The sequence below is a fragment of the Entelurus aequoreus genome, linkage group LG17 (assembly GCF_033978785.1).
Source record: "Entelurus aequoreus isolate RoL-2023_Sb linkage group LG17, RoL_Eaeq_v1.1, whole genome shotgun sequence".
Classification (NCBI taxonomy): Eukaryota; Metazoa; Chordata; class Actinopteri; order Syngnathiformes; family Syngnathidae; genus Entelurus; species Entelurus aequoreus.
This window is the reverse complement of record NC_084747.1, coordinates 20,172,830-20,199,779: the sequence shown is the minus strand read 5'-3', so window position 1 is coordinate 20,199,779 and position 26,950 is coordinate 20,172,830. Positions and strand designations below refer to the sequence as shown.

Genomic DNA, 26,950 nt, shown 5'->3' with positions numbered 1-26,950 from the left:
GGGTGGTTGGGGGCGGGGGGCGTGGTTGGGGGCGTGGTTATTTACAGCTAGAATTCACCAACTCGAGTATTTCATATATATGTCATATATATGTATATATATATATATATATATATATATATATATATATATATATATATATATATATATATATATATATATATATATATATGAAATACTTGACTTTCAGTGAATTCTAGCTATATATATATATATATATATATATATGTCTTAATTAGATTATCCAAAAAATAGTGCTCGATACCGTGGTAGAGCGTAATATGTATGTGTGGGAAAAAAATCACAAGACTATTTCATCTCTACAGGCCTGTTTCATGAGGGGTTTTCCTCAATCCTCAATCTCCTGAGGATTAAAGAAAACCCCTCATTAAACAGGCCTGTAGAGATGAAATAGTCTTGTGATTTTTTTCCCACACATATATATATATATATATATATATATATATATATATATATATATATATATATATATATATATATATATATATATATATATATATATATATATATATATATATATATATATATATATATATATATTTATTTTATTTACATAAAATAAATACTTGAATTTCAGTGTTCCGGTGGCTATCCATTAGATGGCAGTATTGTCCTGTTTAACTTCTCCGTTCATGATGAGTATATCATTTCGGCCACCGTGTTCAATGGAGAAGTCTGTTCTACATATTTACAGGCAACATACACCTTCCCCTTCAAACTGTCCTGGATGATTCTCCCGCTAAAAACGGGAGGGTTGGCAAGTATGGCCGCACTGTGAACCCACACCAAACAAGAATGACAAACACATTTCGGGAGAACATCCGCACCGTAACACAACATAAACACAACAGAACAAATACCCAGAATCCCTTGCATCCCTAACTCTTCCGGGCTACAATATACACCAAACCCCCCCCCCCCACCCCCCAATCTCCCGATTTCGAAGGTCTCAAGGTTGGCAAGTATGATCGTAACTTCAGTAAGGTTCAGAGTTTTACAATAAAAATAACAATGGAAGGTTTTTTTAATTTACAGCAATGAACTGTAAAAAGCAACAAAAATTTAACGGAAAATAATTTACAATTTTTCTTAGAGTGCATTTATGTGATGTATAAGTGTGTGTGTGTGTTTGTATTTTTAGCCCCGTGGGACAAAAAAACGGACATTTCACTCACGCCATGTGGTCCCGTGGGGTGGTCCAAAGCATTGGAATCAATAAAAAAAATGGCCTTCTATTAGGTGCTATGAATTTTTTCATTTTTAAAAAATGGTCCCCTTGAGGTCAGTTTTCTTGATTTCGTGTGTATGACAAGTGGTCAGACATAGGTGTGTATTGGTCCCCGCGGGGAAATTCCTGGTGTGTGTGTGTGGCCTCGGGCCCTCCAGGATGTTCGTCTAGGAGTCGAGCAGCGTTTGACACTTGCGCAATAAAAGGCTCGAGTTACGGTCCTGTCAGAAGCGGCGGTCCAGCCAGCCAGCCGGCGAGGCCCGGCCCGGCCCAGACAATAACACCGGTCTCCGTGCACGAGAGCCGGCGGCTTGGCCCCGGCTCAAAACATTCCTCGTTCACGTTTTGGCCGTCGACTGTTTTGTCTGAGGCGAGCACGCAGCGCACGTTTGTAGCCTTAGTGTCGTGTTCGGGGCAGGTGACGTGCACGCGGCAGGTTTGGATTAGCGAGGCCGAAACCCCCTCGGGGGTTCTGGTTCTGTAAAATATTCCAAGCGCTCCGTAAATAAAAAATCTTTGACGTTTGACTTGACGAATGACGCGCTGGTACAAAAAAAACAAACATCCTGGCGGTGGAGATCCAGGCAGACGAGTGGGTCGCCCTCCAGAACTCATCAGGCGCTTTCAGTCTGGTGTCTGCAGTCTTGGCAGAGACCTGTTCCTCCCCTCAGGAGGAAGTCCGGAGGTGCGAGCGCCGACAGACAGACGGAGGAACATTTCAGACAATTTATACATTTTGGCGCCCAGCTGTTCCCGGCCGCCATTGACGGGTTCTGCCCGTGGTCTCCTTCACCTGCAGGTCGGGCTGACCTTAAATGTTCTAGCAGCTGAAAAACCAAATGAAGTTAGCAGCCGCTCCCGTGTCACTTCCTGTTCCTGTCACTTCCAGCCGTTCATCTCCTTCAGCTTGCTGATGCTGGTGCCTTTGACGGGTGTGTCGGGCGGGGGGGAGAACAGGGGCAGAACGGGGGAGTCGCGGTCTTTCGTCTTGCCCAGGAAGGAACGTTTCGACTTCTTCGCCGCCTTGTTGGTCTTGTCTTTGGACGAGCCGGGGGACACGCTCTGTTCAGGGGGGGGGGAGACACATACACGCACATGAGCTAGCTACCATCGCCACGCCTTGTCGCCCCGGTGCGGCGGAGTCACGTACGCAGCAGCAGAGGGTCCAGCAGCTGAGCTTGGCGGCGTTCCGTCCAGTCCCGGCGTAGCGGTTCTTCTTGGGCAGCAGCAGGACGAAAGACACAGCTAGGGACAGGTGGTAGAAGCTGTGCACGTAGGCGTAGTCCCACTCCTGCGTCACACACACACACACACACACACACACACGCACACACACACACACACACACGTCACGCGTGTTTCGGGCTTTCAAGATAACCGCCGGCCCGTCGATTGGTGTCACCTCAAAGTAGAACCGTAGCATGAGGGCCAGGGCGCCGAAACAGCACCCGGGACCGACCTGCTGCGTGTAGACCCGCTTGTCGGGGTAGACCGCCTTCAACTCCTTCATCTTCTGCAGCTGCGCGAGGAAGACGAGCAAATGTCAATCAGGAGCAGGAACAGGAAGTGCATCTTGTTTTTCGCCGCGCACCCATTTGACGGTTATGATGAAGACGGCAGATCCGATTGGGCCTGAGTAGATCCCGTAGCCCCAGCGGTCTTGGTAGATCCTGACGGCGGTGGTGAGAACTCCGAACATGGTCATGGTGGAACGCTGCGGTTCGTCGAAGTCGGCCAGAGCTGCAACACACACGACAGAACCAATGACTAATGATACCATGCTAACGTTAATACGTTAATATATATTTTGGTACTTCACACATGTTGCAGTTATCATTTTAGCATGCTATCTCTTTAGCTAATTTAGTAAGCATACACCTCAGTGTAATTTTTTTAGTATTTCAATAATGCTAGCTGTAAACATGCTAAACTTAGTATGCTGGCTTTAGTAACCAATTTAGCAGGTATACACACCTCAGTGTCATATATTTTGTATTTCACTAAGGCTAGCTGTAAGCATGCTAACATTAGCTTGCTAGCTTTTAAGCTAATTGAGCAAGTATACACCTCAGTCTCATATATTTTGGTATTTCAATAATGCTAACTGGAAGCATGCTAACATTAGCATGCCAATGATGGTATGCTAGCTTTTTCTAAACTAATTTTGTAGGCATACACCTCACAGTAATATATTTTGGTACTGGACGCGTGTTAGACTTAACAGTTTAGCATGCTAACATCAGCATGCTAGCTTTTTTAACTAATTGAGAAAGTATACACCTCAGTGTCATACATTTTGGTACTTGACACATGTTACAGTTAGCATTTTAGCATGCTAACATCAGCATTCTAGCTTTTTAGCTAATTTAGCAAGTATACACCGCAGTGTCATATTTTGGTACTTGACACATGTTACAGTTAGCATTTTGGCATGCTAACTTTTTAGCGAATTGAGCAAGTACATACCTCAGTGTCATACATTTTGGTACTTGACACATGTTACAGTTAGCATTTTGGCATGCTAACATCAGCATTCTAGATTTTTAGCTAATTGAGAAAGTATACACCTCAGTGTCATATATTTTGGTACTTGACACATGTTACAGTTAGCATTTTGGCATGCTAACATCAGCATGCTAGTTTTTAGCTAATTGAGCAAGTACATACCTCAGTGTCATATTTTGGTACTTGACACATGTTACAGTTAGCATTTTAGCATGCTAGCTCTTTAGCTAATTTAGCAAGCATACACCTCAGTGTCATTTTTTTGGTATTTCAATAATGCTAGCTGTAAACATGCTAACCTTAGCATGCTAGCTTTAATAACCAATTTAGCAGGTACAGTATACACCTCAGTGTCATGTATTTTGTATTTCACTAAGGCTAGCTGTAAGCATGCTAACATTAGCTTGCTAGCTTTTTTTTAGGTAATTTAGCAAGTATACACCTCAGTCTCATATATTTTGGTATTTCAGTCACGCTAACTGGAAGCATGCTAACATTAGCATGCCAACGATAGTATGCTAGCTTTTTCTAAACTAATTAAGCAAGTATACACCTCACAGTAATATATTTTGGTACTTGACGCATGTTACAGTTAGCATTTTAGCATGCTAACACCATATGTATCTTTTAAGCTAATTAAGCAAGTATACACCTCAGTGTCATATATTTTGGTATTTCAATAAGCAGGGGTGTTAAAAACAAATAAATAGATTTTTAGAATTAATTGCGATAGTTATTTGTAACAATTCATAATTGATGAAAACAAATCGAAAATCGATTAAAAAATAATTTATTTTATTTTAATCTATAATAAAAATAACAGTGCCAGTGTTTTTTTTGTTGTTTCAGCCATACACTTTACTTTTTCTTTAGACAGCCATACACCTTCCAGTCATATAACTTGGTATGTGACACTTGTTAACTGTTAGCATGCAAACAATAATTTTCTAGTTTTTGAATATTATAATTTATTTATTTATTTATTTATTTATTTAATTAGACAGCCATACATTTTACAGTCATATAACTTGGTATGTGACACAAGCTAACTGATAGCATGCTAATGTTAGCTTGCCAAAATTAGCATGTTAACTTTTTGAGCTAGTTTTGCAAACGTTTACCCCAGAGTCATATAACTTGGTATGTGGCACTTGTTAACTGTTAGCATGCAAACGATAGCATGCTAGCCAGCTAACTTAAGCATGCTAACTTTTTCATCTCATGTTACGCTTTTTTCTCTATTTCCGCAGCCATATACCTTACAACCGTGGTTATTCGAAATGTGAGACATGCTAGCTGTTAGAATGCCGTTGTTAACACACATGCTAAGTGTTAGCATTGGAATATGCACATGCTAATGTTTGAGGCTATCTCTGTGGCTCATTTTGTACAGTACACCTAAAACTCACGGATTCAGACATTCTGCACCGTCTTAAAAGTATGGCGGCTTCCGACGACCCCAGGCCAGAGGTCCAGGGCACAGATAACAGGCCCATCAAAATGTTCTAGTTTTTTAATATTTTCATTAATTTATTTAACGTTTTTCTTTAATTATACAGCCATACATCTTACAGTCATATAACTTGGTATGTGACACATGCTAACTGATAGCATGCTAATGTTAGCTTGCTAAAATTAGCATGCAAACTTTTTGAGCTAGTTTTGCAAACGTTTACCCCAGAATCACATAACTTGGTATGTGACACTTGTTAACTGTTAGCATGCAAACGATAGCATGCTAGCCAGCTAACTTAAGCATGCTAACTTTTTCATCTCATGTTAAACTTTTTTCTCTATTTTCGCAGCCATACACCTTACAGCCGTGTTATTTGAAATGTGAGACATGCTAGCTGTTAGCATGTCATTGTTAGCACACATGCTAAGTGTTAGACTTAAGACTTAGACAAACTTTAATGATCCACAAGGGAAATTGTTCAAATCTTTTGATTGTTAGCATTTTAATGTGCGCATGCTAACGTTTTAGGCTAGCTCTGTGGCTAATTTTTGTACAGTTACACCTAAAACTCATGGATTCAGACACTTGGCGCCATCTTATAAGTACGGCGGCTTCCGGCGACCCCCGACCAGAGGTCCAGGGCATAGATAGCAGGCCCATCAAAATTTCCGGGGGAATTTTCTAGTTTTTCAATATTATCATTTATGTATTTAGTTTTTTTCTTTAATTAGACAGCCATACACCTTACAGTCATTTAACTTGGTATGTGACACATGCTAACTGATAGCATGCTAACGTTGGCTTGCTAGCATGTTAAAGCTAGCATGCTAACTTTTTGAGCTAGTTTTGCAAACGTTTACCCCAGAATCACATAACTTGGTATGTGACACTTGTTAACTGTTAGCATGCAAACGATAGCATGTTAGCAAGCTAACTTAAGCATGGTAACTTTTTCATCTCATTTTACACTTTTTTCTCTATTTTCGCAGCCATACACCTTACAGCCGTGTTATTTGAAATGTGAGACATGCTAGCTGTTAACATGCCATTGTTAGCACACATGCTAAGTGTTAGACTTAGACTTAGACAAACTTTAATGATCCATAAGGGAAATTGTTTAAATCTTTTGATTGTTAGCATTTTAATGTGCGCATGCTAACGTTTTAGGCTAGCTCTGTGGCCAATTTTGTACAGTTACACCTAAAACTCATGGATTCAGACACTTGGCGCCATCTTATAAGTACGGCGGCTTCCGGCGACCCCCGACCAGAGGTCCAGGGCATAGATAGCAGGCCCATCAAAATTTCCGGGGGAATTTTCGAGTTTTTCAATATTATCATTTATGTATTTAGTTTTTTTCTTTAATTAGACAGCCATACACCTTACAGTCATTTAACTTGGTATGTGACACATGCTAACTGATAGCATGCTAACTGATAGCATGCTAACGTTGGCTTGCTAGCATGTTAAAACTAGCATGCTGACTTTTCGAGCTAGTTTTGCAAACGTTTACCCCAGAGTCACATAACTTGGTATGTGACACTTGTTAACTGTTAGCATGCAAACGATAGCATGTTAGCAAGTTAACTTAAGCATGGTAACGTTTTCATCTCATTTTACACTTTTTTTCTCTATTTTCGCAGCCATACACCTTACAGCCGTGTTACTTGAAATGTGAGACATGCTAGCTGTTAACATGCCATTTTTAGCACACATGCTAAGTGTTAGACTTAGACTTAGACAAACTTTAATGATCCATAAGGGAAATTGTTCAAATCTTTTGATTGTTAGCATTTTAATGTGCGCATGCTAACGTTTTAGGCTAGCTCTGTGGCTAATTTTGTACAGTTACACCTAAAACTCACGGATTCAGACACTTGGCGCCATCTTATAAGTACGGCGGCTTCCGGCGACCCCCGACCAGAGGTCCAGAGCACAGATAGCAGGCCCTTTAAAATTTCTGCAGGAATTTTCGAGTTTTTCAATATTATCATTTATGTATTTAGTTTTTTTTATTTAATTAGACAGCCATACACCTTACAGTCATTTAACTTGGTATGTGACACATGCTAACTGATAGCATGCTAACTTTGGCTTGCTAGCATGTGTAAAACTAGCATGCTAACTTTTCGAGCTAGTTTTGTAAACGTTTACCCTAGAGTCATATAACTTGGTACGTGACACTTGTTTACTGTTAGCATGCAAATGATAGCTTGCTGGCAAGCTAGCACGATAACTTAAACATGCTAACTACCATCTAATTTTACACTGTTTTCTCTATTTCCGCAGCCATACACCTTACAGCTGTGTTACTTGAAATGTGAGACATGCCATTGTTAGCACACATGCTAAGTGTTAGCATTTTAATGTGCACATGCTAATGTTTTAGGCTAGCTCTGTGGCTCATTTTGTACAGTTACACCTAAAACTCACGGATTCAGACACTCGGCACCATCTTAAAAGTACGGCGGAGAGAATTTTTTAGTTTTAATTGTTTTTCTTTTTTTTTGGTACTTTTGTTATTTACAGTAATGCACTGTAAAACAACGGCCGTAGATTTTACAGCTCAGTTGCTAGAATTTTACCGTAAAAATAACAATTTAAAGTAATGCACTGTGAAAACACTTGAATGGAATCATGTGGTGCCCAAAGATTCACAGCCCTATTATTCAGTGCTCATATTTGAGTGGGCCCCGGGCCCCTCCTTAGTGGTGGGAAAGTGGGGGCCCCAAGGTCAAAAAGGTTAAGGACCCCTGATCTAAGCGTGTGAAAAGCTAACAAGCGTATTTGCGTACATTTTTTGAAAATGTTTCAACATTTGCGCAAAACCAGGAACGTGGACTCACCAATCAGAGTGACCCACATGGAGAGAGCCGTGGCGTAGACACTGAAATACTCCAAGAGGTCGTACTTCATGAAGCACAGGATGGAGAGGCCGGGTCCGTCGCAGGCGTGGTAGATCTGGACACGCACACAATGAACACACTTGGCGGTGGTCTTGAAGACCGGGGGCTACTCACGGCGGTGAAGAACATGGTGAAGAAGTAGACCATGGCCTCCATGTGGAAGCCTCGCTTGGCGGCCACGCTGGCGGCGGGCAGGAAGACCACGCTGCTGACGGTGGGCAGGAGCATCTTGGCGATGAAAGCCCCCATGGTGGCGGCGAGCGGGGTGGGAGAAAACTGAAGCGGCTTCCTCTGGTCCCCGTTTCGTCAGACTCTGGGGAAAGTGAGCTCCGGGCGGACAGCTGCGGACCTTTAAAGTTTAAATGCCCAACCCGAGCGTGCGCATGTGCTGAGTCGCCACAGGACAGCTGTCCGTGCCAGAAGACAGCCGGGCAGCCGGACACACCCCCGAGTCCCTGAGTCGGTCCTGGCGGCCCTCCTTCAGGGGGCGCTCTGGACCCAGCGCGACAGTTCCTGTTCAGGTCCACATATTTCTTCTTCATGAAGACGTCAAACTTAATCATGTGGTAGAATCCGATGTCTGGGTTCCAGGATGTTTGACGGCCTGTCCCGGGGCCAAGACGCGTGCCTGGAAAAAGCTTCATGAGCCATTTGTCTGCGCGCGAGCGGACCGACAGCCTGAGCGACGGCGTGTCGTCCTGTCGGCTCGTGGAAGCTTTACGGGAGCCCGGGGAGCGTTCCGTGTCCAGTCCAAGTGTCTCCAGACGGCGTGTTCGCTCTCCACTTGCTACTTTTTATTCGTCACTTCCTGCGCTCGGGCAGATTTATGGCAGACTTTTTTTTTTTTTGATTTCCTTCCTCGGAAAAAGTCTCGCTCCATCCAGTCGGAGAATCACGCTCGCTGGACACTTTATTAGGTACACCTTCACGGGCGACTGACGGCTCAAACCTTTACACTTTTTTTCTTGATTTCAAAGTACTGCGCTTTTCATAGGCTTCGGTTTCCATTAAAAAAATTTTTACACCAGGTTTTGTATCTTTTAAACGGTGTGTGCGTGCAATACGGTTGTACAATTTACAGTAATGCACTGTGAAAACAATGACCGTACATTTTACGGTAAAAAGGTGGCAGCTTAGTCGCCAGAAATTTTCATAAAAATTACAATTTTACTAATAATGCACTGTAAAAACAACGGTATTTTCATTTATTTACTTCCTCGGAAAAAGCCTCGCTCCGTCCAGTCGGAGAATCACGCTCGCTGGACACTTTATTAGGTACACCCTCACGGGCGACTGACGGCTCAAACCTTTACAAATTTTTTTCTTGATTTCAAAGTACCGCGCTTTTCATAGGCTTCGGTTTCCGTAAAAATTGTGTGCGTACAATTTACAGCAGGGGTCTCAAACTCAATTTACCTGGGGGCCACTGGATGCAGAAACACAACATAAACACAACAGAACAAATACCCAGAATCATTTGCAGCCCTAACTCTTCCGGGCTACAATATACAGTTAGGGCTATAAGGGATTCTGGGTATTTGTTCTGTTGTGTTTATGTTGTGTTACGGTGCGGATGTTCTCCCGAAATGGGTTTGTCATTCTTGTTTGGTGTGGGTTCACAGTGTGGCGCATATTTGTAACAGTGTTAAAGTTGTTTATACGGCCACCCTCAGTGTGACCTGTATGGCTGTTGATCAAGTATGCCTTGCAGTCACTTACGTGTGTCTGAAGAAGCCGCACATATTATGTGACTGGGCTGGCATGCTGTTTGTATGGTGAAAAAGCGGACACTAAAGGCAGTGCCATCACGGCACGGCCTTAATAATGTTGTCCAGGTGAAAATCGGGAATTTGGGAGAATGGTTACCCCGGCAGATTTTCGGGAGGGGCACTGATATTCGGGAGTCTCCCGGGAGGGTTGGCAAGTATGCTCGCGGGCCGCACTAACATTAAACTTTCATATTAAGGTGGGGGCCACAAAATAACGCGTGTCTGGGACCCCTGATTTACAGTAATGCATGTGTAAAAACAATAACCGTACATTTTACGGTAAAAAAGTGGCAGCTCAGTCGCCAGAAATTTCCATAAAAATTACTATTGTACAAATAATGCACTGTAAAAACAACGGTATTTTTATTTATTTCCTCCCTCGGAAAAAGTCTCGCTCCATCCAGTCGAAGCTACACGCTCGCTGGACACTTTATTAGGTACACCCTCACGGGCGACTGACAGCTCAAACCTTTACACTTTTTTTGTTGATTTCAAAGTAGCTCTCTTTTCATAGGCTTCGGTTTCCGTAAAAAAATTTTTACCGTGGTACTGTTTCTCAAATTTACAGTAATGCACAGTAAAAACAACAGTATTTTGGCATTTCACTGATGCTAGCTGTAAACATGCTAACATTGGCATGCCAGCTTTTTTACGTAATTTAGCAGGTATACACCTCAGTGTCATTAATTTAGGTATTTCAATAAGACTAACTGGAAGCATGTTATTGTGGGCATTTTAACTTTTTAAACTAATGTAGCAAGTATACACCTCAGGGACATATATTTTGGTATTTCAATAATGCTAACTGGAAGCAGGCTAAAATTAGCATGCTAACGATACTGTGCTAGCTTTTTTCAAACAAATGTTGTAGGTATACACCTCACAGTAATATATTTTGGTACTTGACGCATGTTACAGTTAGAATTTTAGCATGCTAACACCAGCATGGTCACTTTTTAGCTAATTTAGCAAGTATACAACTCAGTGTCATAAAATGTTGGTATTTTACTAGTGCTAGTTGTAAACATTCTAACATTAGCATGCTAGCTTTTATAACCAATTTAGCAGGTATACACCTCAGTGTTCTACATTTTGTATTTCACTAATGCTAGCTGTAAGGATGATAACATTAGCATGCTAGCTTATTTTAAGCCAGTTGAGCAAGTGCACACCTCAGTTTCATATATTGTGTATTTTGTGCAAAAAAAAGCCCACTGTAAATGTTATGCAAATTTTGTTTAAATTTTTGTAGTGAAATTCAGTAGATTTTACGGCAAAAAAACAACAAAAAACTGGCAGCTCGATTTACTAGAATAGTACTGTAAAAATAAAAGTTGTCATTTTTAAATTTACAGTAAATTGGTGTTAAAAAACACACTGTAAGTTAAATTTGTTTTTTGACTCAATGACAATTCAGTTGATTAAAAACTGGCATTTCAATTGCCAGAAATTTCCGTTAAAATAACGGTGGTACTGTTTCTCAAATGTACAGTAATGCACAGTAAAAACAACTGTATTGTTTACGGTAAGAAACAGACACCTCGGTTGACGGAATTTTACCGTAAAAATAACAAGTGTACTGTTTTTTCATTTACAGTTATAATACGGTAATGACCGTAAAAATAAAAGTTGTAGTTTTTAAATTCACAGTCATTTGGTGTAAAAAAACACAGTAAATTTAATTGTAAAAACTTCAGGATTTTTGACTCAATGACAAATTAGTTGATTTTATGATTAAAAACTGACAGGTCAATTGCCAGAAATTTCCATAAAAATTACTGTGGTACTGTTTTTCACATTTACAGTAATGCACTGTAAAAACAACGGTATTTTTTACGTTGAGAAACGGACACCTCGGTCGACAGAATTTTACCATAAAAATAATTATGGTACTGTTTTTTCATTTACATTAATAATACAATAATGACCGTAGATTTTACGGCAAAAAAGTGACACCTCGGGCGCCAAAATTTAACTTTGGAAATATTTGTGTTACTGTTTTTCAATTTATGTTATTTTGGTGTCAAAACACGTTTTTTTACAACTAAAATTCAGTAGATTTTACAGTATAAAAATGGCAGTTCCAATCGGCAGAATTTTATTGCAAAAATAAAAGTTGTAGTTTTTAAATTTACAGTAATTTGGTGTAGAAAAAAACCCCCACTGTAAATTTAGTTCTAAAAAAATTATGTTTTTTTTAACTCAAGCACAATTCAGTAGGTTTTACAGTTAAAAACTGGCAGCTCAATTGGCAGAATGTCACTGTAAAATAAAAGTGGTACTGTTTCTAAATGTACAATAATTTGTTGTAAAAAAAACCAGCCCCCACTGTAAATGTTGTGCAAAAATTCCTTTTTAAAAAAAACTGAAATTCAGTAGATTTCACTGTAAAAACATAACAAAATTGCTAAATTGACAGAATTGTACTGCAAACATAAAAGTTGTCATTTTGAAATTTACAGAAATCCATCCATCCATCCATCCATCTTCTTCCGCTTATCCGAGGTCGGGTCGCGGGGGCAGCAGCCTAAGCAGGGAAGCCCAGACTTTCCTCTCCCCAGCCACTTTGTCCAGCTCTTCCCGGGGGATCCTGAGGCGTTTCCAGGCCAGCCGGGAGACATAGTCTTCCCAACGTGTCCTGGGTCTTCCCCGTGCCCTAAACACCTCCCTAAGGAGGCGTTCGGGTGGCATCCTGACCAGATGCCCGAACCACCTCATCTGGCTCCTCTTGATGTGGAGGAGCAGCTGCTTTAATTTGAGCTCCCCCCGGATGGCAGAGCTTCTCACCCTATGTCTAAGGGAGAGCCCCGCCACCCGGCGGAGGAAACTCATTTCGGCCGCTTGTACCCGTGATCTTGTCCTTTCGGTCATAACCCAAAGCTCATGACCATAGGTGAGGATGGGAACGTAGATCGACCAGTAAATTGAGAGCTTTGCCTTCCGGCTCAGCTCCTTCTTCACCACAACGGATCGATACAGCGTCCGCATTACTGAAGACGCAGCACCGATCCGCCTGTGGATCTCACGATTCACTCTTTCCTCACTCGTGAACAAGACTCCTATGTACTTGAACTCCTCCACTTGGGTCAAGATCTCCTCCCCAACGTGGAGATGGCACTCCACCCTTTTCCGGGCGAGAACCATGGACTCTGACTTGTAGGTGCTGATTCCCATCCCAGTCGCTTCACACTCGGCTGCGAACCGATCCAGTGAGATGGTTCAAAACATATTTTTAACATTAAATTCTACAGATTTTTTAATACAGTCTAGTTGTAGTTTTGATCAGCAAACTTGGGTCGCCATGTAAAATCACTGTTCAGTAGCATGCTTATTGTGACGAGCTGACTGCGTTTGTCATGTGACCCCTACATTCAGAGTCAGGATGCAGGTAATATGATCATTTATTTAGCGCAAAGCAAACTGTAGAGCAGTTTGGGAGTGCACAGAAAGCAAATAACAGTTGCAAAACAATGAAGCCCTGTCCAGAGGAACGAGGCTGGCATATAAAGCATCCTGATTGGCAAGCAGGGTGTCTCCTGATTGCCTGCCAGGAAAAGGTATCAATAAATGTAAAGTGTAAAGTAGAGCTACTTTTTACACACCAAATATTTGATTGTAACGTCCATTTTAGTTGTAGTTTTCGTCACCAAATTTTGAAGTGTTGAAATCGCCATGTAAAATCGCCAATGCTAAGCAGTAGCATGTACATGGCATTGAGCTAGCAAATTTGTTTTGATGCATTTATTTTACATTGGAATGTCACATATAAGTTATTTATGTTATGTATTTTGCTTCGGTTTTTGAGCAATTTTCGTTTGACCTGTAACTAACAATAACGTAGAAAAATTACTTTCATTTTTTTACAGTACTGAGCTGCCATTACTGTAATTTTTTTTTTTTTTAAAGGGCCGTAGATCGGCTGGCAAATCAGTCACGAAGATTTATATACCGCTGTTACCGTTTTTTCTTTTACAGTAATGCACAGTAAAAAACAACAACAAATTGGTAGCTCAGTCACCAAAATTTTACAGTAAAAATATTTGTCATACTCTTGTCAATTTACAGTAATGTGGTGTAAAAAATCACTGTAAATGTTATTCAAAAATTCACCTTTTTTAACTGAAATTCAGTAGATTTACGGTAAAGAACTAGCAACTTGAATCAACACAATTTTACTGTAAAAAAATAAAAGTGGTACAGTTTTTAAATTTACAGCAATTTGGTGTTAAAAAAACACTAAATTTAATGAAAAATAAAACATTTTAACTGAAGGACAATTCGTTAGATTTTACGGTAAAAAAAACCCAACAAAAATTGGCAGCTCAGTCGCCAGAATTTGCCGTTAAAAAAACCTGGTACTGTTTCTCAATTTACAGTAAGATTTTACAGTAAATAACTGATACCTCCGTCGGCAGAATTTTACAGTAAAAACAAAAAAAGTACTGTTTGTCCGTATACAGTAATGCACTGAAAACACAAGGAGTGTAGATTTTACAGTAAAATACTGGCAGGTAATTCGCCAAAATATTTTGGAAGAATAACCGTGGTACTGTTTCTCAATTTACAGTAATGCACTGTAAAAACAACTGTAGATTTTACGGTAAGAAACGTACACCTCGGTTGGCAGAATTTTACAGTAAAAATGACAAAGGCACTGTTTTTTCGTGTACAGTAATGCACTGTAAAAACAATGAGTGTAGATTTTACAGTAAAAAAAATCGGCAGGAAATTTGCCAGAATTTTTTACAATAATAGCGGTGGTACTGTTTCTCAATTTACAGTAATGCACTGTAAAAAGAAGTGTATTTTTTAACGATAAAATACTGGCAGGTCTGTCACTAAAATTTTACCATAAAAGTACCGGTGTTAGTGTTTTCCCATTTCCAGTAATGCACGGTAAAAACAATGACAGTGGATTTTACGGTAAAAACTGGCAACTCCAAACACAGCAATATTACTGTAAAAATAAAAGGTGGTCCCGTTTTTTATTTAAAAAAATAGATTTTTGAATTAATCGCCTCTCTTATTTGTAACGATTCTTAATCGATTCAAAAACATGTGTTTCTCAGCTGTGGTCCGTATGGGCGGTACTCGGTCGCAATACACTTTTCCACCACTTGTGGCAGTAATAACAATATCAAACAAACAGAAGAAGTCTGGTGCCAAAGTCTTAGAGGAGTTTCTTAAGCGCAAAACTATGACCAAATTGGTGAAGCTGTGTTTTCATTTGCACTTTCATTTTATTGACATGGTATGGTGACTGGTATCGTGATACGTATCTTAATTTGACTGGTATTGTGATATGTATCTTATCGTGACTGGTATTGTTATACGTATCGTATCGTGACTCGTATTGTGATACGTATTTTATCGTGACTGGTATTGTGATAAGTATCTTATCGTCACTCGTATCATGATACGTATCTTATTGTGACTGGTATCGTGATATGTATCTTATCGTGACTGGTATCGTGATACGTATCTTATCGTGACTGGTATTTTGATACGTATCTTATTGTGATTGGTATCGTGATACGTGTCTTATCGTGACTCGTATCGTGATACGTATCTTAATGTGACTCGTATTTTGATACGTATCTTATCGTGACATGTATTGGGATACGTATCTTATCGTGACTTGTATAATGATATGTATCTCATCGTGACTCGTATTGGGATACGTATCTTATCATGAGTCGTATCGTGATACGTATCTTATCGTGGCTCGTATTATAATACGTATCTTACTGTGGCTGGTATTGTGATACGTATTTTATGGTGACTCATATCGTGATACGTATCTTATCGTGACTGGCATTGTGATACGTATCTTATAGTGACTGGTATTGTGATATGTACCTTATCGTAACGAGTATCGTAATACGTATCTTATTGTGACTCGTATTGTAATACGTACCTTATCGTGGCTGGTTATATAATGCGTATCTTATTGTGGCTGGTATCGTGATACATATCTTATTGTGACTGGCATTGGGATACATATGTTATCGTGACTGGTATTGTGATACGTATCTTATCGTAACGAGTATTGTGATACGTATCTTATCGTAACGAGTATCGTGATGCGTATCTTATCGTGACTGGTATCGTGATACGTATCTTATCGTAACGAGTATCCTGATACATATCTTATTGTGACTGGTATTGTGATACGTATATTATCGTGACTTGTATCATGATATGTTTCTCATCGTGACTCGTTTTGTGATACGTACCTTATCGTGACTCGTACCGTGATACGTATTTTATCGTGACTGGTATCGTGATATGTTTCTTTTCGGGGCTGGTATCATGATATGTATCTCATCGTGACTCGTATTGTGATACGTTTATTATCATGACGCGTATCGTGATGCATATCTTAGCATGACACATATCGTGATACGTATCTTATCATGACTCGTATCGTGATACGTATCTTATTGTGGCTGGTATTGTGGTACGTATATTACCGTGGCTGGTATTGTGATACGTATTGTATGTTTGACTCGTATCGTGATACATATCTTATTGTGACTGGCATTGTGATACGTATTTTATCGTGACTGGTATTGTGATACGTATCTTATCGTAACGAGTATCGTCATACGTATCTTATTGTGACTCGTATTGCGATACGTACCTCATCGTGGCTGGTATTATAATACGTATTTTATTGTCGCTGTTATTGTGGTACGTAAATTACTGTGGCTTGTATTGTGATACGTATTGTATGGTGACTCGTATCGTGATACATATCTTATTGTGATTGGCATTGGGATACGTATTTTATCGTGACGTGTATCATTATGCGTATCTTATCGTGACTGGTATTGTGATACGTATCTTATCGAGATACGTATCTTATTGTGGCTGGTATCGTGCTACGTATCCTATTGTGACTCGTATCGTGACACGTATCTTATCGTGACTCATATCGTGATACGTATCTTATAGTGAGTCGGGTTGTGACACGTATCTTATCGTGGCTGGTATCGTGATACGCATCTTATAGTGAGTCGTGTTGTGATACGTATCTTATCGTGGCTGGTATCCTGATACGCATCTTATAGGGAGTCTTATTGTGATACGTATTTTATCATGGCTGGTATCGTGATATGTATCTTATCGTGACTCGTATCGTGATACGTATCTTATCGTGACTCGTATCGTGATACGTATCTTATCATGACTCATATCGTGATACGTATCTTATAGTGAGTCGTGTTGTGACACGTATCTTATCGTGGCTGGTATCGTGATACGCATCTTATAGTGAGTCGTATTGTGATACGTATCTTATCGTGGCTGGTATCGTGATACGCATCTTATAGGGAGTCTTATTGTGATACGTATTTTATCATGGCTGGTATCGTGAAACGTATCTTATCGTGACTCGTATCGTGATGCGTATCTTATCATGACTCATATCGTGATACGTATCTTATAGTGAGTCGTGTTGTGACACGTATCTTATCGTGGCTGGTATCGTGATACGCATCTTATAGTGAGTCGTATTGTGATACGTATCTTATCGTGGCTGGTATCGTGATACGCATCTTATAGTGAGTTGTATTGTGAAACGTATCTTATCATGGCTGGTATCGTGATACGTATCTTATCATGGCTGGTATCGTGATACGTATCTTATCGTGAAGTCCTTGCCAATATTCAGCCCTATATGTTGCACATGTAAGATGTGTGACTTCCATGAGGCCTCCTGCAGAAACTCCAAAACGGCATCGAGGTTATTTTCTGCGTGTTCCTGCGATGGCGGCGGGTCGACAGTTGTCCCGCCCCTCAGCTGTCGCACCTGCTCGGGAGTGCAGGCCGGCGACACAAAAGGTTTCAGATTCTTCAGAAAGCCGAGACCACGGAACTTTCCCTCCTCGACCCCGACCCCGACCCCACAGCAGGGGCTGTTTTTTTCTACCTAAGTGGTCCAAAGAGGTGTGGCGTGATGTCACCGACGTCCATTTTGTTGCGTTGTGCGCTCACGTGAGGCAGACCCCATGAGACCTGGTCCATGAATGCGGACTTACTGGAGAGAGGTGGACCTCGGAACAGGATTGTAAGTACTGACCTGATACGTGTGTGTGGGTGTTCTTGGATTTCTACCCTTCTTGAGACATCAACAAGGAAATGTATGCCCATGTGAGGACCAGTGTGTGTGTGTGTGTGTGTTCTTGTATTTCTACCTTTCTTGAGACATCAACAAGGAAAAGTAGCTTCCATATGAGGAGGTGTGAACAAGTTAGGACATGAACCATGGTCCCAATATGGAAAACCATTGCATCTAATAGAGAATGTCTCATTTTCACCCCTGGTGGTTAAATCTATCAAAATTAGGGTGGTCCCAAAAAGGAGGGACTTTTCAGATTGACTGTGTGTCGCTTTTAAACGTGCGCCCCCTCTGGTCAACATGTGCAATAACAAGTGGGTATAACAAATTGAAATGCCCCCCTTTGGTCAAAATTTAAAAAATAAATAAAAATAAAAATAAATAAATAAATAAAATTTAAAATATATATATATATATATATATATATATATATATATATATATATATATATATATATATATATATATATATATATATATATATATATATATATATATATATATATATATATATGTGTGTGTGTGTATAAATAACTAGAAGTACATAATGAAGATTAAAAAACAATTAAGAACAAGAAATAAAAAAAATAATTTAGACATATATATTTTATATATTCGTTAAATATTTTCATAGTATGTATATATCATCAATGTTGTAAATACAAATCTTTATATATCTAGAAAGGGTGGTCCTAAAGAGGTAGGCATTTTTCGGAGGTCTCAAGAAGGTATGAAATACAAGAACGTGTGTGTGTGTGTGTGTGTGTGTGTGTGTGTGTGTGTGTGTGTGTGTGTGTGTGTGTGTGTGTGTGTGTGTGTGTGTGTGTGTGTGTGTGTGTGAAGTGCATGGAGACAATCATATTTTAGTTGTGTGTCAGTTACTAGGTTGTAGTAGTAAAGTTGTGTACGTTTTGAATAAATTACCTTATTTTGACAGTGTTCCCATCCCCTAACCCAGACCTGGGCAAATTAAGGCCCGGGGGCCACATGCGGCCCGTTGAGCTTTTCAATCTGGCCCGCCGGACATTCCCAAATATATTTTTTTAGATCTTTAAGATGGAAATTGTAGCTGCCATTATGATGTGCAGTGATGTTTTCTATTGACCGTAATTCTTCAACTATACAAAGTATTTCAATGGTTGGAACCTGCGTTTATGGATGATATACCAGTTACTATGGTAATCTAATTAGTTACTATGGTAATTTACGTCACAGCAGCTCAGACGATGCACCAAGCAGTGTGAGCTGAAAGCGAGATTTTCATAACAAAGTTCTAAAGCTTAGTGATATATAGAATAGAATAGAATAGAATAGAAAGTACTTTATTGATCCCTGGGGGAAATTCAGCAAATATCAGATATATCAGATTGTAGGTGGGTTTATTTTGTACCCCCCGCGTTCATATTTCACTGTTTGTTGCATTTTTGTTGCGTTTCACTTGATTGTGATGTCGATCGAAAAGGGGTGTGACGTTCATATTTTGTCAATATTCAGTATTTTATCCTTCGTAGAAAAATGTAAAATTCCATTACGTTTTTTAAGGCGGTCTTGCATAACGTTTTTAGCATTCAATCAGACATTATTGTGAGGTTTTGTATTAGTGTTCTAAAAATAGATATACCGCCCCCCAGACACATTTTTTTCTCTAAATGTGGCCCCCCAGTCAAAATAATTGCCCAGGCCTGCCCTAACCCCAACTGGCTCTCTCACTCCAGGAGGTCAAAGGTCAGGCTGTATTGGAATGTGAAAGTGTTGCTAATTGTTACCTTATCTAGTAACATGTCGGGTGTCAGTACAGAAATAATAAACATGGTCACCATTGACGGTGTACCTAATGTTGTGGCCTGCAGCCATGTTGCTTTTATGGTCTACGATGGAGCTTTCATGGAGGCCTCCCTCCAGGAGATCTTTGCTACAAACAAACAACAAAGTGACGGAACCTCGGAGGACACCCTGAGCAGGTCCAGGGGGATGTGGTCTTGTTCTGATGTTCTGCCTGAAGGACTGGAGGCCAGAAAGTGAGAACGTGTGTGAAATGTGAGCAGACTCCACTCGGCAGTCTAAACAGTGTGGGAACGCAGCGCACACTTCCTGCACGCCTGTGAGAAAACACTCCACTTCCTTCTGATTCACCAGCGACCTTTGACCCTACTGGCCTTTGTCTACCAGTCACTCTGCACCACTTGTGTCCACCCAGAGGTTCTACCACACAAGTTCTACCACAGTTTATGTCCACAGTTCTACCAGTGAATCTCCTAAAGGTTCTACCACACGAGTTCTACCGCAGTTTATGTCCACAGTTGTACTAGCGAATCTCCTAAAGGTTCTGCCACACGAGTTCTACCACCGTTTATGTCCACAGTTCTACTAGCAAATCTCCCAAAGGTTGTACTCTACAAATTATATCACAGATTATGTCAACAGTTCTACTAGCGACTCTCCTAAAGGTTCTACCACACAAGTTCTACCCCAGATTATGTCAACGATTCTGCTAGCGAACCTCCTAAAGGTTCTACCACACAAGTTCTACCACAGATTAGGTCAACAATTCTGCTACCGAACGTCCTAAAGGTTCTACCACACAAGTTCTAACACAGATTAGGTCAACAATTCTGCTACCGAACGTCCTAAAGGTTCTACCACACAAATTCTACCACAGTTTATGTCAACAGTTCTACTAGCGAATCTCCTAAAGGTTCTACCACACAAGTTCTACCCCACATTATGTCAACGATTCTGCTAGCGAACCTCCTAAAGGTTCTACCACACAATTTCTACCACAGATTAGGTCAACAATTCTACTAGCGACTCTCCTAAAGGTTCTACCACACAAGTTCTACCCCAGATTATGTCAACGATTCTGCTAGCAAACCTCCTAAAGGTTCTACCACACAAGTTCTACCACAGTTTATGTCAACAATTCTACTAGCGACTCTCCTAAAGGTTCTACCACACAAGTTCTACCCCAGATTATGTCAACGATTCTGCTAGCAAACCTCCTAAAGGTTCTGCCACACAAGTTCTACCACAGATCATATCAACAGTTGTACTAGCAAATCTCCTAAAGGTTCTACCACATGAGTTCTACCAAAGATTATGGCAACAGTTCTACTGGCGAATCTTCTAAAGTTTCTACCACACAAGTTCTACCACAGTTTATGTCAACAGTTATACTACCAAATCTCCTAAAGGTGCTACGACACAAGATCTACCACAGTTTATGTCAACATTTCTACTAGTGAATCTCCTAAAGGTTCTACCACATGAGTTCTATCAAAGTTTATGTCAACTGTTCGACTACCAAATCTCCTATAGGTTCTACCAAACAAGTTCTACCACAGTGTATGTCAACAATTCTGCCACCGAATCTCCTAAAGGTTCTACCACACAAGTCCTACCACAGTTTATGTAAACAGTTCTATTAGCGAATCTCCTAAAAGTTCTACAACACAAGTTCTACCACAGTGTATGTCAACAGTTCTATTAGCGAATCTCCTAAAGGTTCTACCACACAGGTTCTATCAAACAAGTTCTACCACAGTTTATGTCAACAATTCTACCACCGAATCTCCTAAAGGTTCTACCACAGTTTATGTAAACAGTTCTATTAGCAAATCTCCTAAAGGTCCGACAACACAAGTTCTACCACAGTTTATGTCAACAGTTCTACTAGCGAATCTCCTAAAGGTTGTACCACACAAGTTCTACCAAAAATTATGTCAACAGTTCTACTAGCGAATCTCCTAAAGTTCCTACCACACAAGTTCTACCACAGTTTATGTCAACAGTTCTATTAGCGATTCTCTTAAAGGTTTTACCACACCGTTTCTACCAAAGATTATGTCAACAGTTCTACTAGCGAATCTCCTAAAGGTCCTACCACATAAGTTCTACCGAAGATTATGTCAACAGTTCTACCACCAAATCCCCTAAAGGTTCTACCACACAAATTCTACCACAATTGATGTCAACAATTCTACCACCGAATCTCCTAAAGATTCTACCACAGTTTATGTCAACAGTTCTACGAGCGAATCTCCTAAAGGTCCTACCACACAAGTTCTACCACAGTTTATGTCAACAGTTCTACGAGCGAATCTCCTAAAGGTCCTACCACACAAGTTCTACCACAGTTTATGTAAACAGTTCTCATAGCGAATCTCCTAAAGTTTCTACTCTACAAATTATATCACAGATTACAGTCGTGGTCAAAAGTTTACATACACTTGTAAAGAACATAATGTCATGGCTGTCTTGAGTTTCCAATAATTTCTACAACTCCTAATTTTTTGTGATAGAGTGATTGGAGCACATACTTGTTGGTCACAATAAGCATTCATTAAGTTTGGTTCTTTTATGAATTTATTATGAGTCTACTGAAAATGTGACCAAATCTGCTGGGTCAAAAGTTACAATCAATTCAAATGAGCTTCATGGCATGGCCTCTTGACTTCATGTGAGTGATTATGATTGACGACACCTGTTGACTTCTCTGAGCCCATTTAAATAGGGCTCATGTGATGCAGTCTTTAGACTCGGTTACAAACGCGACAATGGGAAAGTCAAAGGAACAGATCTGAAAAAATTAATCATTGAATTTAACAAGTCAGGAAAGTCACTTGGAGCCATTTCAAAGCATCTTAAGGTCCTAAAAACAACTGTGCAGACAATTGTTCGTAAGTATAAAGTGCATGGCACAGTTTTGTCGCTGCCACGATCAGGAAGAAAACGCAAGCTATCACCTGCTGCTGAGAGAAAATGTGTCAGGATGATCAAGAGTCAACGGAGAACCACAAAAAAGCAGGTCTGCAATGAATTGGAAGCTGCTGGAACACAGGTGTCAGTGTCCATGGTGTAGCCATGGACTGAGAGGCTACCATGCAAGAAGGAAGCCCTTGCTCCAGAAGCGACACCTTAAGGCTCGTCTAAAGTTTGCTGCTGATCACATGGACAAAGATAAGACCTTCTGGAGGAAAGTTCTGTGGTCAGATAAAAGAAAAATTGAGCTGTTTGGCCACAATACCCAGCAATATGTTTGGAGGAGAAAAGGTGAGGCCTTTAATCCCAGGAACACCACACCTACCGCCAACCATGGTGGTGGTAGTATTATGCTATGGGCCTGTTTTGCTGCCAATGGAACTGGTGCTTTACAGAGAGTAAATGGGACAATGAAAAAGGAGGATTACCTCCAAATTCTTCAGGACAACCTAAAATCATTAGCTCGGAGGTTGGGTCTTGGGAGCAGTTGGGTGTTCCAACAGGACAATGACCCCAAACACACATCAAAAGTGGTAAAGGAATGGCTAAATGAGGCTAGAATTAAGGTTTTAGAATGGCCTTCCCAAAGTCCTGACTTAAACCCCATTGAGAAAATGTGGACAAGTCCATGTCAGAAAACCAACACATTTAGCTGAACTGCACCAATTTTGTCAAGACGAGTAGTCAAAAATTCAACCAGAAGCTTGCCAGAAGCTTGTGGATGGCTACCAAAAGCGCCTTATTGCAGTGAAACTTGCCAAGGGACATGTAAGCAAATATTAACATTGCTGTATGTATACTTTTGACCCATCAGATTTGGTCACATTTTCAGTAGACCCATAATAAATTCATAAAACAACCAAACTTCATGAATGTTTTTTGTGACAAACAAGAATGTGCTCCAATCACTCTATCACTAAAAAACAAGAGTTGTAGAAATTATTGGAAACTCAAGACATCCATGACTTTATGTTCTTTACAAGTGTATGTAAACTTTTGACCACGACTGTATGTCAACAGTTCTACTAGCAAATCTCCTAAAGGTTCTACCACACAAGTTCTACCAAAGTTTATGTAAACAGTTCTACTAGTGAATCTCCTAAAGGTTCTACCACACAAGTTCTACCACAGATTATGTCAACAGTTCTACTAGCGAATCTCCTAAAGGTTCTACCATACAGGTTCTAAAACAAATTATGTCAACAGTTCTACTACCGAATCTCCTAAAGGTTCTACCACACAGATTCTACCACAGATTACGTCAGCCATTCTACTACCGAATCCTCTAAAGATTCTACTATAAAATTATATCACAGTTATGTCAACAGTTCTGCTATGGAATCTCTTTAAGGTTGTAGCACACAAGTTCTACCACAGTTTATGTCAACAATTCTACCACGGAGTCTCTTAAAGGTTCTACCAGACAAATTCTACCACAGTTTATACAAACAGTTCTTCTACCAAATCTCCTAAAGGGCCTACCACACAAATTATATCACAGATTACGTCAGCCATTGTACTTTGGAATCTCCAGGTTCTACTATACAAGTATTATGTCAACAGTTTTATTAGAGATTTTCTACTATACAAGTTTGACCATATATTATGTCAACAGTTCTGCTATGGAATTTCCTAAATGTTTTACTATACAAATTAGACCATAGATTTTGTCAGCAGTTCTACTTTGTAATCTCCTAAAAGTTCTACTATAAAAGTTCTACCATATTTTATGTCAACAGTTCTACGCGAGATGTTCTACCTTAGAGTCTATCACAGGTTTTACTATACAAGTCTACCATAGATTATGCCAGCAGTTCTACTATGGAATCTCCTGAAGGTTCTACTATACAAATTCTACCACAGATTATGTCAGCCATTCTACTATGAAATCTCCTAAAGGTTCTAGTTTACAAGTTCTACCACAGATTATATCAGATGTTCTACTGTGGAATCTCCTAAATGTTTTACCACACAAATTATACCTCAGATTATGTCAACAGTTCTAATATCGAATCTCCTGAATGTTCTACTACACAAGTTCTACCATAGATTATGTCAACAGTTCTACTACAGATGTTCTACTGTAAAGGGTATTAGCGGTTTTACTATACAGGTCTACCATAGATTATTTCAGCAGTTCTACTAGAGATGTTCTACTATAGAGTCTATCAGAGATTCAACAATACAAATCTACCATAGATTATGTCAGCAGTTCAACGATGGGATTTCCTAAAGGTTCTACTAAAGAAGTTATGCTATGGAGTCTATCAAAGGTTCCACTTTAAGAAGTTATACTATATAGTCTATCAGAGGTTCTACTATACAAGTCTACCATTGATGATGTCAACAGTTCTACCATGGAATCTCCTGAAGGTTCTACTATACACTTTCTACCATATGTTACCATTATCTCATCATAATTCTAGTAGAAGTTTTACAATAAATATTCTAGGTTCTGTCAAAAGTTCTACTATACAGCCTATGAGAGGTTCTACTACCGAAGTTCTACTATAGAGCCTATCATTAGTTTATCAGAGATTTTACTATAGAAGCTTTACTAAGGAGTCTATCTTAGGTTTTACCAGAGAAGTTCTATAAAAGATTATGTCAGATGTGCTACTCTGGAATCCCTCAAAGGTTCTACTATAGTGGGTCTACTATAGGGTCTATGAGATGTTCTACTATAGAGGTTCTACTATGGAGTCTATCAGAGGTTCTATTGTAAAGGTTCTACTAAGGAGTCTATCAGAGATTCTACTATAGATGTTTCACTATAGAGTCTATCGGAGGTTGTACTTTAGAAGTTCTACTATGGTGTTTATCGGAGGTTCTACTATAGAAATTCTGGTATCGAGCATATCAAAGGTTCTACTATACAAGTCTTACTATTGTCTATCAGAGGTTCTTCAATAGATGTTTCACGATAGAGTCTATCGAAGGTTCTATTATCGAAGTTCAACTATAGAAGTTCTCCAAAACATTCTGCCAGAAATTCTACTATAGAAGTTGTACTTTGGAGTCTATCAAAGGTTGTACTAAATAAGTTGTACTATGGAGTCTATCAAAGGTTCTACTATAAAAGTTATACTATAGAGTCTACCCGTGCTTCTACAATAGTGGTTCTACAATGGAGTCTATCAGATGTTCTAATATAGAAGTTCTACTATAAAGTGTATCAGAGGTTCTACTATAGAAGGTCTACTATGGGGTTCATCAGAGGTTGTACTACAGAAGTTCTAATTCGGGGTGTATCAAAGGTTTTATTATAGAAGTTCTACTATAAAGTCAATCAGAGGTTCTACTATAGAAGTTCTATTCTAGGTTATGTCAGCAGTTAAATGCTGGAATTTCTCAAAGGTTCTACAATAAAAGTTCTACTATAGGGTCTATCGGCGGTTCTACTATACATGATCTACTGTGCAGTCAATCAGAGGTTTTACTATAGAGGATTCTATTCTAGATAATGTCAGCATTTGTACCCTGGAAACACTAAAGGCTCTACTATAGAAGTTCTACACTAGATTATTTCAGATGTACTACTATAGATAAGTAGACACTATCAGAGGTTCTATAATAGAGGTCCTATTATAGGTGTGCTACAATAGATTTTGCCAGAAGCTCAACCAGAGAGTGTCACAAAAATGTTCTACTATAGAGGTTGTACTATGTACGTTCTACCATAGATTCTGTCGGAAGTTTCACTATAGATATTCTACTATAGGGCCTCAGAGGTTCTACTATAGAGGCTCTACTATAGTTTCTGTCAGTGGTTCTATTATTGAGTGTTCTACCATAGAGTCTGGCAAAAGTTGTACTATAAAGGTTCTACTAAATGTACTTATGTCAGAAGTTCAACTATAGAATTTGTCAATGGTTGCATATGTGTTATCATAGGTTCAATCATATGTTCCATCATATGTTCTATCATATGCTCCATTATAGGTGCTAGCATAGGTTATATAATAGGTTCTGTCATGGGTTCTCATATACATTATAGCATAGGTTCTGTCAAATGTTTTATGGTGGGTGCTTTCATATGTTCTGGCCTGGGTTCTAGAATAAGTTATATCATAGTTTTTTTCATATATTCTGTCATAGGTTCGGTCAGGTTCTTGAACAGTATAAGAAGACCTATGTATTAGCATCAATACTATCATAGGCTCTGTTATATCTTATAGCATATGTC

The 26,950-nt window shown here is 39.7% G+C and overlaps 2 protein-coding genes across 2 annotated transcripts in view; one reads left to right on the top strand and one right to left on the bottom strand.

Moving 5' to 3' along the window:
* The window catches only part of adamtsl2 (ADAMTS-like 2), a 64,678-nt gene that overhangs the window by 6,291 nt on the left and 31,437 nt on the right, over positions 1-26,950 (top strand). The gene's annotated exons all lie outside the window — the stretch shown is intronic.
* On the bottom strand, positions 1,513-8,365 carry mymk (myomaker, myoblast fusion factor). The gene is made up of 6 exons (XM_062024103.1): positions 8,231-8,365; positions 8,057-8,171; positions 2,841-2,989; positions 2,652-2,768; positions 2,400-2,540; positions 1,513-2,311 (listed from the first exon to the last, which is right to left on the bottom strand). The coding sequence occupies exons 1-6, from the start codon at positions 8,363-8,365 to the stop codon at positions 2,129-2,131; spliced, it is 840 nt and encodes a 279-aa protein (XP_061880087.1). The 3' UTR covers positions 1,513-2,128.